Source organism: Phoca vitulina, unplaced genomic scaffold (assembly GCF_004348235.1).
Source record: "Phoca vitulina isolate PV1807 unplaced genomic scaffold, GSC_HSeal_1.0 scaffold51, whole genome shotgun sequence".
Lineage (NCBI taxonomy): Eukaryota > Metazoa > Chordata > Mammalia > Carnivora > Phocidae > Phoca > Phoca vitulina.
Genome location: NW_022589754.1, coordinates 493,586 through 508,003, shown reverse-complemented (window position 1 = coordinate 508,003; position 14,418 = coordinate 493,586). Strand labels below are relative to the sequence as shown.

The 14,418-nt window shown below is 35.1% G+C and overlaps 1 protein-coding gene across 3 annotated transcripts in view; it reads right to left on the bottom strand.

The window, feature by feature from the left end:
- CHM (CHM Rab escort protein) overlaps positions 1–14,418 on the bottom strand; it is a 206,495-nt gene that overhangs the window by 111,088 nt on the left and 80,989 nt on the right. For all 3 annotated transcript variants that reach the window (XM_032387919.1, XM_032387917.1, XM_032387918.1), the window contains 4 exons: positions 13,239–13,626; positions 7,505–7,621; positions 6,879–6,999; positions 5,169–5,394 (listed from right to left, as the gene is read on the bottom strand). In XM_032387919.1, coding sequence (XP_032243810.1) covers positions 5,169–5,394; positions 6,879–6,999; positions 7,505–7,621; positions 13,239–13,626 — 852 coding nt within the window. The remainder of the gene's footprint in view (positions 1–5,168; positions 5,395–6,878; positions 7,000–7,504; positions 7,622–13,238; positions 13,627–14,418) is intronic.

Here is a 14,418-nt window from a genome sequence, read left to right as displayed (position 1 = left end):
TGAAGGGACCTCTTGTTTCTACCAAAAAAAAATGACTTTTTACATTAAGCATAACTTTTATTGCACTGCTGAGATTGAAAGAAATAAAAGAAATGTCTACAAGAAACTCCCCAAGCCCAAATACACACCCACAGTACAAACAAACCTTGAGCTAAATTCAAAGCTTCAAGAAAAAAAAAAACAACACTGCAATTAAATAAAAGCAAGTCTTGGGGCGCCTGCGTGGCTCATTCGGTTAAGCGTCTGCCTTCGGCTCAGGTCATGATCCCAGGGTCCTGGGATCGAGCCCCATGTCGGGCTCTCTGCTCAGTGGGAGCCTGCTTCTCCCTCTCCCTGTTGCTCCCCCTGCTTGTACTCTCTCTCTCTGTCAAATCAATCAGTCAATAAAATCTTAGTTAAAAAAAAAGCAAGTCTTCATTCTAGCCATAAGTAATACTCTTCCCAAGATACATGAACCATGTTTTTAAACAGTCATGTCACTACGAGATGCATTTTTTAAGTTTTTATTTAAATTCCAGTTAGTTAACATACAATGTAACTTTATATTTCAGGTGTACAATATAGTGATTCAACACTTCCATAAAATACTTGGTGCTCATCACAAGTGCACTCCTTAAACCCAATCACTTATTTAACCCATTCCCCCACCCATCTCCAGTCTAGTAACTGTTTATTCTAAGAGATGCATTTCTAATACAGTTTTACTTTTATGTTAAAAAAAAGTCTTGTTGCTCATATTAATCAGTGTGGCAACTGTACCTGGGGTTCCTTTAATAAGAAAGGATCCTCCTTTAATAAGAAAGGATCCCCTTATTATATGCAACTGATGAATTATTGAACACTACATCTGAAACTAATGATGTACTGTATGTTGGCTAATTGAATTTAAATTAAAAAAAAAAAAAAGAGGGCGCCTGGGTGGCTCAGATGGTTAAGCGTCTTAAGCGTCTGCCTTCGGCTCAGGTCATGATCCCAGGGTCCTGGGATCGAGCCCCACATCGGGCTCCCTGCTTGGCGGGGAGCCTGCTTCTCCCTCTCCCTCTACTGTTCCCCCTGCTTGTGCTCTCTCGCTCTATCAAAAAAAAAAATCTTAAAAAAAAAAAAAGAAAGGATCCCCTGAAAGGAACTGAAATGGTCCCAAATCTTAGTGCTTTCTGGCTGAAGCAAACACAAATAATCCTTGAAGGAAAGCATCCTTAATTTGGGTCCCCAGATTTCCAAAGATTAAAACCAATCAAATATAAACTCTCAAAGATAAACATGGCACAAGAAACTAAACCAATAACATGAATCAACAGAAACAATACATGGCAGAATGTAAGATATATGGACAAAATGAACAAGCAAAAGAAAATATCAAACAACAAGAAAGATTTGGGGATAGGAGGAGCAGAGCTTCTACAAATGAAAGATTACAATATTGAAGTAAAAAAATGAGAGGATTAAACTACAGATCAGAGACAAATAGAGAGAATTAATAAACTGGAAAAGAGATCTTAATAAAGTACCCAGAATATAGCCAGAATGACAAGGAGATAGAAAGTATGAAAAAGAGATTAAGAAATAGGGATGAGAGAATGCAAAATTCTAAAACATTTCTAGTTAGGGTTCCAAAAAAGTAAGGAGAGAGACAATGGAGGAAAACCAGTATTTGCAAAGATACTGGCTGACAATTTTCCAAAATGATAAATGACAATTCACAGATAGAGGAAATACACTGAAGTTGTTTGAACCATATGAAATTGTAGGTCAAAATGGTTTAATATTATTAATTACACATGGTTTAACTGATACCAAGCTAGATAAAGAAACACCTAAATTCACTGTAGTGAAAATGCAGAACACCAAAAACGAACTATCTTAAAAACAACCTGAGAGAAAAGAAATATGATTTATAAACAAATGACAATTAGGCTGACATCAATTTTTCAACAGCAAAAGAAGGAATCCAAATGACAGTGGAATAAAATTTTAAAGTACTGAGAAAAAGAATTGCCAACCTAGAAATGTTTTCCTCACAAATCTTCCCTCAAAACAAAAAGGCAAAAAAAAGTTATGTTCATATACAAACTAGGCATTTACTGCCAACAGATGTAAACCAGAGGAACTTTTAAAATTGGATACTTCAAAAGGAAGGAACAGACTCCTATTAACAAGATTCATCATGCTTGGTAAAAGACAGAGATTGTCAAATGGGATTAAAAATATGCATTAATTTGCTATTTAGAGCCCCAAATACAGACTCAGAAGACTCAGAGATGGAGAAAGATAAAACAGGCAAATACTAATAAGTTGTAGTAGCTATTATAATATCAGACAAAGTAGACTTTAAGGAAAAAAAATGCATTATTAGGGATGGAGAAAGCAAATAATGTAAAATATTACATTCATCAGGAAGATTAAACAGTTATAAATTTAAATGATCTTAACAAATTGCCTCAAAATAAATATAAGGTAAAAACTGACAGAATTATAGGGAGAAATTGAGAAATCAAACATCATAATGGGAGATTTTAAAATACTTTATTAATGGTAGATCAAAGGAAAAAACTCAATAAAATTTGCAAATTACAAAAAAAAAAATTTGCAAATTACAACTCAAAGCCTGCCTTATTAGACTCCAAGACCAATAATTAGAGAACCCTGTGCCCAAGAACTAAACGCATTCTTCTTGAACATAAATGGAAAAATTACAAAAATTGATGACATACTAAGTCATAACATAAAGCTCGAAGTATTAATACCATAAAAACATGTTTTCCGGGCGCCTGGGTGGCTCAGTTGGTTAAGCGACTGCCTTCGGCTCAGGTCGTGATCCTGGAGTCCCAGGATCGAGTCCCCCATCAGGCTCCCTGCTCGGCAGGGAGTCTGCTTCTCCCTCTGACCCTCCTCCCTCTCATGCTCTCATTCTCTCTCTCTCAAATAAATAAATAAAATCTTTAAAAAAACAAAAAAAACCATGTTTTCCATAGCAGCAATGTCCACAATAGCCAAATTGTGGAAGGAGCCAAGATGCCCTTCAACAGATGAATGGATAAAGATGCAGTTCGTATATACAATGGAATATTACTCAGCCATAAGAAAGGATGAATACCTACCATTTACATCGACATGGATGGAACTGGAGGGTATTATGCTAAGTGAAATATGTCAATAAGATAAAGACAATTATCATATGGTTTCACTCATATGTGGAATATAAGAAATAGGGCAGAGGACAATAGGGGAAGGGAGGAAAAACTGAATGGGAAGAAATCTGAGAGGGAGACAAACCATGAGAGACTCTTGACTCTGGGAAACAAACTGACGGTTGTGGATAAGGAGGAGGGTGGGGGGATGGGGTAACCGAGTGATGGGCATTAAAGGAGGGCACGTGATGTGATGAGCACTGGGTGTTATACACAACTAATGAATCACTGAACATTATATCAAAAACTAATGATGTACACTATGTTGGTTAATTGAATTTAAATAAAAAAACATATTTTCCAGACGTAAATTAATTTTCTACAATGAAATTAGATGGTAAGAGCAAAAGAATCAACCAAATCAGCTATTTTAAAACCTCTCATAATGGGGCACCTGGGTGGCTCAGTGGGTTACACGCCTGCCTTTAGCTCAGTTCATGATCCCGGACTCCCAGGATCGAGCCCTGCATCAGGCTCCCTGCTCAGTGGGGATTCTGCTTCTCCCTCTCCCACCCCCCCTGCTTGCGCACTCTGTCAAATAAGTAAATCTTTAAAAAAATAAATAAATAAAACCCCTCAACAATCCATGGGTCAATGTAGAAATCATAATGGAAATTAAGATATTTAAGACTAAAAGATAATGAAAATAATACGTAATAACTGTGAAGAGTCAAAAGAGGAGTTGGCACTTTATCATCTTAAATGCTTATATTAGAAAATAAAAAAGATACATATTTAACATTGGGTTTCCTCCTAAGAATTGGCAGGGACAGAAAAGGGGAGGGATGAGCTGAACAAAACCCAAAGAAAGCAAAATAAAGGAGATAATAAAGAATGGAAATTAATGAACTAGGAACACAAAGCTGGAATAGAAAGAATCAAAAAGCCAAAAAGTTGATTCTTATAGACTGTAAAACTTGCTCAAGGTTACATGGCCAATGAATGGAGAAGCCAGGACTTAAATCTTGGTAGTCTGTCTCCATAGTCCAGGTTTTTAACTACCATGCTCCACTACCCTAAAAGTGCTAAGTATAAAAAAAAAAAAGATTGTTATGTTTGACTACATTAATTTTAATAACCTCCATTCATAATGAATACCATAAAGCAAGATATACGCAACACATACAACTAAGAAAAGATTAGTATTCAGAAGAAAAACTCCTACAAATCAATAAGGAAAATACAATAACACAAGAGACAAATGGAAAAACACAGGAACATGCATTTCACGAAAGAGAAAACATGAATATCCAATAACCATATGAGAAGATGCTCCACCTCATAAGTAGTCTATGAAATGCAAAATGAAAGTATAATGTGAGGCTATTTTATGTGAGTCAGATTGACAAAAACTTAGAAACCAAATAACAAATGTTGGCAAAGATGTAGACCTATGGAAATTCTTATATACTGCTGTGGGATGTAAACTGGTACAGTGCTCTGGAGAAAAATTTGGGTACTATCTTGTATGAACATTCATATACCCCATGACTTGGAAATTCCACTCCTAGGTATGTATCCTAGAGGAATTCTTGAACATACATATCCTGAAACATACACAAGGATGTTAATAACAGCAAAAAACAAAACAAAAAAACAAAAACAAACAAACAAAAAACCCCTGGAAACATCTTGTGTCTACCAAAAGAAAAATGGAAAAATAAATTGTGGTATATTCACAATGGAATACTACATAGCAATGAAAGTAACTATAATTATGCAAAACAAGGACGGTGTTTTGAAACATAATATTGAGTGAAATAAGGAATTTACAGTGGGGTTCTATTTTATGAAGTTCAAACACAGGCCAAACTGAATATCAGACAGGTAGGTAGGCAAATACATAGATTTATAAAAGAGCAGAACAACAGAGTATGCTTGCATATACTAAATCTTGAATAAATCTCATTTTTGTCTTTTTAATTTTCATCTGTTATTTATTACCTTAAGAAGAAACAAGAGAACCAATGCCAGTCTTACCTGCAGAAACATTGAGGAAGTTCTCCTTGGCCATATAAAGGAAACAAAAATGGAGTGTTGCCATACCGCCCAAGACAGCGAAGAAAGTTTTTGGTAGCTTTGAGACCATCTATGGTATTGCAGGCTGTCTCTGATGTCATTGCAATCGAATGCAGGACAAAGTACCGGAGGTTGGGGGTTAATTTTTGAGTTTTTAAATACTCAGAAAATGTAATCTCCTCATAGGCTATGTAAAGATAAAAATTTATCAGTTAAAATCAGAACCAAACTTCCAATTTAAAAAACACTGCACAAAAGAGATTAAGCCTGTTCAAAACACTTGGCAAAGGACCCAGGTGGCAAATATTACATTTTAGACAGAAACCACAGATTTTAGGGGAAAAAAAGAAACTAGAAACAATCTATCTTAACTGAATTAATGGCACAATTTTTAAGCTTTAAATGATGAATCTTTAGTAGTTTACAGACTTAAAAAATTAGAAAAATATTAATTCATTAACCATCACAATAGGTTTCCATAATTGGCAATAATTAACTTTATTACCATTAAAACTGCAGAATAATGTCAATAATTACACTTTGAAATATTAAATATGACAAATGGCAATTTTTTGGTGACAACAATGATAGAGCGATACTTAATTTTTTTGAAATGTATATTTCTTACTAAAACTAAGAACAATAAACTATGACTAAAAAGTAAGGAAGTTAATTTCTGTGTGGCTAATGGAATCAGTCTTACTGCCTTATATCACACCTCAAAACAAGGGACCCCTAAAAACTACTCATTTAAAGAACAGAAAAAAATGTAACTGGACTGTTAGTGGTAGGAAATACAACTCCATGATGAAAGAAAAAAATATATAAAAATTATAAAAATTTACTGAGAGAACATAAGTTTACACCACTGTGAAGAACGATTTGGCAGTATCTAATGGACATGAAGTTTTAAGAGCAAGAGCCTGACTTTTAATATTCCATCAAGTAAAAAAAAAAAAAAAAAAATACTGCTCTATTTCTCACTGTAACCTTATAAATGAAACATCAATAGAATATTCCTATTTTGGATAATGTTTCCAGCCCAAAGCACTTAAAAAGTATAAAGCTCTGATACTAAACAGAATGTTCAATTTTCAACAAACTCTGAAGTAACTGTATGATTTGGGTCAAAGCCAAGACTAGAAACCATGTCCTCTAATACACTCCCCATACCATCTAGCCTCTTTTTCTTAATCAGTCAAAATGAATAATTCAATATACCAAGCAAAAGTAATCCTGGGAAAATGAAAAAATATACAGATTTTTTTAACTGCTGAAAAAAATTAATGGAACAATGAAAAGAATGTATCGTCTATGAAGAACCAGTTGACAGCAGTATTTACTTAACAAGAATAAAAACTAACACCCAGCATAGCACTTCCACAATGATGAAAACATTCTATAGCTGTACTGTAGCCATAGTAGCTAATAACCACACGTGGCTACTGAGCACTTCAAATATGGCTAGTCCAACTGAGGAACTGAATTTTAAATTTAATTTTAATTAATGTTAATTTAAATAGCTACATGTTATTCATGGCTAACCTATTGGATAGTGCAGAGTAAGAATGTACTTTAACAGAGAAATGAGTGGCTTACTACATCAGAGCAAGCATATTAAAATAAGAAAGCTCAAATAACTAGAGAACACAATTTAATAGAAAACAATACCTTTATATTCATCAGGATGTTTTTCATACTCCATACAAAATGTAAAAAACTTCATTAGCATTCGCTTTTCTACCATAGTAAGTTGTTTGCTATTAAAGACATCTGCTCTAGAACAAGGAACCTGAAAAACATGATTTTAAGTTAAGAAACTGCTTCCTAGTGATGCAAGTATTCCAAATTACGTTTCTTTTCCTTTTAACTATAACAAGATCATTATTTCCATGCTAGCCATTCATGTTACCTTCCATCAGTTCTAATGGCATCTCTGTTGGCTTCAGAGCTAATTAACTTGTGAGCCCTCTTACTTAATTCTGCCAAGTTGCTCCTTATGCCATTAAAAGGCCAATGGCACGTCACCCCTAACTGGGTACAAATGACAGCTCAAATCTAGCAATACTGCCTGATATTAACCTTTTCTCAACACCAACATCAGGCTGCAGAATAACTCATGAAAAAATTAACACTAGAAATTTTGACTGAGTAATCTCTTACTATTTACTTTTACCATGCAGGATTGGAATTTGCTGCTTTGCCAGGAAAATGACAATCCTATTTGCTTATCCTTCCAAAATATATCATAATAACTTAAGCTCATACCCAGTTACAATACTTCAGTAGCAAAGTACCTGTTCCACTCTTCCTTCTCGAAATGCAAGAATCCTGGTAATATTTTTGAACTCTGCATATCGACTTACATTAGATTTGATTAAAAGATCAATTAGCAATCCTCGAGAATACAGCAGCTGTACAAAGAAAATATTTTACAGGATGAAATAAAAGGTAAAATTGTGGAAAAACTGATAAATGCTAAATAAAGATATATATAATTCCGCTACATTTTTAAATATTTGTAAAAAGCATTATAGCTATTAATACTGTCATACATAACACACTTTACGACAGGTTTACAATTGATTATCTGAAATTCAAAACCCAAAAAACTCTGGAATCCAAAGTTTTTCCATAATTAGTTTGGCAACAAAATGACCCAAACTGATATAAGGCTCTTCCATCTTTGCCCCACTTACTGTGAATATTCATACATTTGACTGCAGAAATATTAATAGGTTTAATTACAGAGTGCCTCCTCAGACTCTGCTAAGACTGTTGTTACGTCATCTATAGCATATCAGCATATGTACTGTATTAGTTTCTAAAATAATTTTTTAAATCTAAATAACAGAACACACCAGGCCCAAGGGTTCTGAATAAGAGACTGTAGCCTTATAAAATGACAGGTGGTCATTAAGAAGACACCAGCTCGCTGGACTTCCTCACCAAACAAAAAAGAAAAAGATTGGTTATACATTTCCACCACAAGAGTTGAATTTTAAGGTCCCTCTATAATCCTAGCAGGCTAGATTTAAATGATATGTCTTTTTCAAGAAGTGAGGATGATGGGTATCGCCAGCATGCATGTGAGGAATTGATTTAATCATTCACATCACTCATAACCAATATCAGAGACAAAAACAACTTCAACAGTATTATCTAGCATGTTCTAAATTTAACCATATGGTTAAATGCAACAGATTTGGCTATGTCCTATACTGATATACCTTTAAGTGTCTATAAATAAATATTAAAAATGTAAATGTTACATCTGTAATACGGGAGGGAAAGAAAACAATTAGCTTTACTACAAAGAAAAAGGGAATTTCAAAAATCAATCCAAACTGGTTAGTCTGAGTATCCAAGAGGTCAGTAAAGACTTTGAAAATCAGTATCAGTTAGGTGAATTTTTATAAAGTCCAGCATTGTACAGAACAAAGCTGGCACTGCTTCTTTTTCTGAAACTAATCCAATTACCCTGACTAAATATAGCATGTTATTTCATTATCTTCAGCCTAATACCCTACACAACTGATATAGCCCCTGTTTTTAAGAATATATTGCCAAGTATTCTGTAATTATAATAAAAAATAGGTACTTCAAATACCTAATTTGTTTCAACAAATACTTGAAATTCAATGATCCCTCAGTAGTCATAATAATTTCACAAATATTAACACAAACATAAGATGTATTTTCACTTAAAAAGATCTTAGTACAGCTTAAGATTTAATGCCAGCTTAAAATAATGCATTAAGATAACACTGAGAACACATTTCAATTAAAACTACACTAAACTTTTGTCTGAAGCTTAGTAATAACAAGTAAAGTATTTAAACCTAAGCCTCTTTTTCACCTCTCTAAGTGATGTAACAGAAATTTCAGTGATGAGAGGCTAAAGAATACCAAGTATCCTTCAATAGAAAAATGGATAAAGTTGTGTATATATATATATATACACAATGGAATTACTTGGTGATAAAAAAGAATGAAATCTTGCCATTTGCAACAACATGGATGGACCTAGAGGGCAGTATACTAAGTGAAATAAGTCAGAGAAAGACAAATACCATATGATTTCACTTATATGTGGAATCTAAAAAAACAAAACAAATGAACAAAGAAACAAAAAACCAGACTCTTAACTACAGAGAACAAACTGGGTAGTTGCCAGAGAGGAGATGGGTGGCTGTGGTTGGGTGAATGAAATAGATAAAGGGAATTAAGAGGTACAAACTTACAGTTATAAAATAAGTAAGTCATGGAGATGAGAAGTACAGCACAGGGAATATAGTCAGTAATATTATACCAATGTTGTACGGTGACAGATGGTAATAGTGGTGAGCAATTAGTAAATGTATAGAACTGTCCAATCAATATGTTGTACAACTGAAACTAATATAATATTGTATGTTAATTATACTTCAATAAAAATAAAAAGAATACTTCAATTTCATTAAAATATTGACAATTAGGGGCGCCTGGGTGGCTCAGTCGTTAAGTGTCTGCCTTCGGCTCGGATCGTGATCTCAGGGTCCTGGGATCGAGCCCTGCACTGGGCTCCCTGCTCCGCGGGAAGCCTGCTTCTCTCTCCCACTCCCCCTGCTTGTGTTCCCTCTCTCGCTGTGTCTCTCTCTGTCAAATAAATAAATAAAATCTTTAAGAAAAAATAAAATAAAATATTGACAATTAGATTTAATAATTAATTAATCATTTTTGCTTCACTTGGCCATGTTGGTTCCATAATTATTAAGGGTATGGACTTTCTTAGAAAAGAGTTTTAATTGTTTAAGACCTTCAACTTTGATTTTCTCTATTACTCTAAGCAGTATAATATTATACTATAATAATAATATATATACTACATAAAAATGTTAAGTATTTTATTTAACCTACCCTGAGTAGTATAAGACTACTTTTTAAGAGGCTATATTTATGTGGGTAAAGCACCACAGTAATGTGTGTGTCAGTTTTACCATGATGACTTTGAGATGGAATGCATGTAGAAATGTCAAGTAGTTTGGAGACATCAAACTGGACTTTAGGAAAGAGGTAGGGCTTGAAACAGATATTTGGCAATCATCCTAAATTTAGATGCAATAATTGAAACTAGAACAGACAGAATTTCCAAGGAGTAACTGATTGCCCCAATATCATGGAATGTCCTGCTTTCTACACCATAGGTACTCAGTAAATATTCACTAAATGACTAACATTAAAAAATGATAATAAACCTCTTATATTGCAATGGTTCTGCATTCTTTAGCTACTGCTGCTTTTGTAGGATGAATTTATTATTATTTTTTAAATATATAAAACCATGAAGGGGCGCCTGGGTGGCTCAGTCGTTAAGCGTCTGCCTTCAGCTCAGGTCATGGTCCCAGGGTCCTGGGATCGAGCCCCGCATCAGGCTCCCCGCTCAGCAGGAAGCCTGCTTCTCCCTCTCCCACTCCCCCTCCTTGTGTTCCCTCTCTGGCTGTCTTTCTCTCTAGCAAATAAATAAAATCTTTAAAAAAAATAAAAATAAAAATAAAACCATGAAAACTACTATGCAGGACAAAGTAAACTGCCTTGACCTCTCTAGACACATCTGTTTTTAATTTACCCTAAAAGACAAACTATTGTGACCCACTGAAACTCATGAAAATACCCAGAAATCTTAAAAGTCTCCTCAAACATCTTAGCATCTAATTAAACTATCTCCCCCTCCACTACAATCAGCGTTCACTTTCTTTCATACAAGTGAATAATTTTCTACACTAATTCCAAAAATTGATACACCACCATCTTCTACCATTTCCCTTTGCAATATTTATACTGTATTTCAGCTACCATAAGGGTTAGAGACTATTATAAACTGTTGATTCTTTTTTTTAATTTGAGAGAGAGAGAGAAGAGGAGACAGTGAGAGAGGAGTATAAGCGGGGAGGAGGGGGAGAAGTGGGCTCCCTGCAGAGCAAGGAGCCCGATGCGGGGTTCGATCCCAGGACCCTGGAATCATGACCTGAACCAAAGGCAGACGCTTAACCGACTGAGCCACCCAGGCGCCGCACTAGTGTTGATTCTTAACCAACATTTATATCATCATTTAAATTAGGCATTCCATATTCCAAGTAACTAAAAATGAAAATTTCAGAACAAAGCCCATTTGTAACTTGACTACTTCAGTTTTCTTATTTTATTTTTTGGTTTTGTAAAACTTATTTTCTGTTCATGAGAAGAGGAAGACCATTAATAAACTATGATTAAACTTCCACCCAGAAATCAATAGCCAAGGTAACATGGAAAAAATGCTAGATTTCAAAGCACGGCAGGGTCACAGTAGCTGAAGGTGGAATAGATGGCACAGAAATATGAAGTAGGACCAAAGTAGCAGTCAACTCAAGAGCAGAAAAGAACCAGACACAGAAAGCTATGTGATGGAAAGAAACAAAGGTTTTTTTTACTAAAAAATATACTCATATTTTTAGGCATCAGGTTCAAAGAGAGCAGCAGTGTGAGCATATGGGATTGTATCAGCAAAATGTGAGGAATATGCAATTAGTCTCTCTTTACTCTGTAACTTGGAACTTCAAGAGAGCACATTAACTTGAAAAGCTTAGTTTTGAGGCAAGTCTAATATTATTTACTACACTCTCCTACTTCTTTTTAATTTCTTATTGTTTGCCCTCAATTTATGGGATTTAGTCTGTTTTTTTCTACTTTCTCCCAGCCCTGTATCTTTTTTTTTTTTTTTAAGATTTGTATTTATTTACTTGAGAGAGAGAGAGAAAGAGAGAGAGCATGCACAGGAGCTGGGGGGGGGAGGGGCAGAGGGAGAAGCAGATTCCCCACTGAGCAGGGAGCCGGATGTGGGGCTCTATCCATCGGCCCTGGGATCAAGACCTGAGGTAAAGGCATACATTTAACCGACTGAGCTATCCAGGCGCACCCTATATCTAACCTTTTAAGACCATCCTTACTGGTTTTCTGTTCTTTTTGCACTACATTAACCTTGCTTCCTATAAACCCAATACAACATTGTACTCTCCAAAGACTCAGGGACCTCCTCTGAAGTTACACTGACCTAACATCAGAGTTAGGGGCTGAAATATAACCAAAGAATAGCATTGTTTCCAGTCTCCCTCCCCCACCAACCATTAAATTATCCTCTAAAGCCCTCATACCTGAACAGGTGATTTTCAAAAATGCACTGGTTTATTCAGAATGTTCATCATCATACAGATTTTTTTTTAAAGGTTTATTTATTTGACAGAGAGAGACACAGTGAGAGAGGGAACACAAGCAAGGGGAGTGAGAGAGGGAGAAACAGGTTTCTCGCAGAGCAGGGAGCCTGATGCGGGGCTCGATCCCGGGACCCTGAGATCGAAGGCAGACGTTTAACAACTGAGCCATCCAGGCGCCCCCATACAGATGTTAAAATAGTTATAGAAGGGCTAAAAAAAAAGTTCATTTAATTAACTATAAATCTAATATAAATTTATAATTAGGCTCATTAGAATTTTTCTCTTGATAGAATTCTTGGTGTCCATGCAGTAGGAGAATATTAGAGTGGACTCTGCTCCAGTACAAAACTATTCTTGTGCTACAGTACTGAGCATTTTTAATGCATTTTTAAACCTATATTTAAAGAATATTTTAACTGAATTATAAATTTCTGGCTACTATCTCTTTATAAAACAAATGTTCCACACTTCAAAAAATAAAATTATGATAACTGGGTTTATGGTCCCAGATGCTATTTTCAATCAATTAAAAATTAGTATTATTCTGGGGCGCCTGGGTGGCTCAGTCGTTGGGCGTCTGCCTTCGGCTCGGGTCATGATCTCAGGGTCCTGGGATCGAGCCCCACATCGGGCTCCCTGCTCAGCGGGAAGCCTGCTTCTCCCTCTCCCACTCCCCCTGCTTGTGTTCCCTCTCTCGCTGTGCCTCTCTCTGTCAAATAAATAAATAAATAAAATCTTTAAAAAAAATAAAAATAAAAATTAGTATTATTCTAATGATAAGATGAAGAAAATTAGTACTTACTTTTGATACCAAATCAATATTAAATCTCCTGCCTTCTTTAATAATTTGTGAGTAAGTAATCCTATTTTTCTTTGGTGGCAATGCAGTGTCTTCTGCTGTAGGCACATTTTCACTTGTTTCTTCTTCTGAAGCTGACTTCACACAAGTTTTATCGTCATAATGTTTTTCTTTTTCCCCTGTTACTCCCACATCGTTTATTTCTAGGGCAGTCTCTAGATCACTGCTTGGAGTTTGTTCTGTGGGCATTTCACAGCTCCCAGTGCATAATGACTCATCTTCTGAAGGCAGATAGGCAGAATGTGCAGTTTCTGTGGGGCTTCCAGATATCACAGAAGCATGATTTTTCTGCAGTGCACCAGCTTCTTCAACATCTTCATGTAAATCCTGACTAATGAGAAATCATAATAACAACACACTTTTGAATATTGTACTGGCTACATTTTTCTATTATTTTAATGGAGATTTTTATTTCTTTACCCCATTTATATTATCAAGTTCAGTATACATTTTGCCTTATATGAACCACACACTAAACATTCATCTGTTAAAGTTCCAATACAATATAAAACATAATTAATATTTGAAAAATACACATAAAGATTTCAGAGTTTAGTAGGGTCTGTCATATGTACACTTTTGAGAATTTAATGTCATCAAGGGAATTGTATTTTAGAAACAAATCAAAAGTGCTTATGAGCACAGGCTTCAGAATAAACAGGACAATGTTCAAATCCTGACCCTGTAATTAGGTAACTCTGTGAACTTACACAAGTTATTTATCCTCTCTGATCTAAATTATCCATCTATAACATATGGATAATAGCATCTACCTCACAAGGTTGTTTTGAAGATTAGTAGTTTAGTCTTCATGGTGTCATGTGCAAAGAACCTATCACAGTGCCTAGCACACAGTAAATGTTCAACAATGGTAGTTATGAAAGATTATTATTTTTGATGATGGGACAGAGCTAGAAAAAGTTGCCATAAAGTTTAAGTTGGCTTATCACAATGTGGTATCTAAGAGGATCTTTTTTTTTTCTTTCCTGCTTTATTTTGTTTTAGTGTCTATTACTCTACTGGAAGTCCCAATTCCAAAGTTACTACTGATAAAACAGGCTCCTGTTCAATCTACCCACATTATGCATTTCACTTTCATGGTTTATCCTCCACAGAACCTACA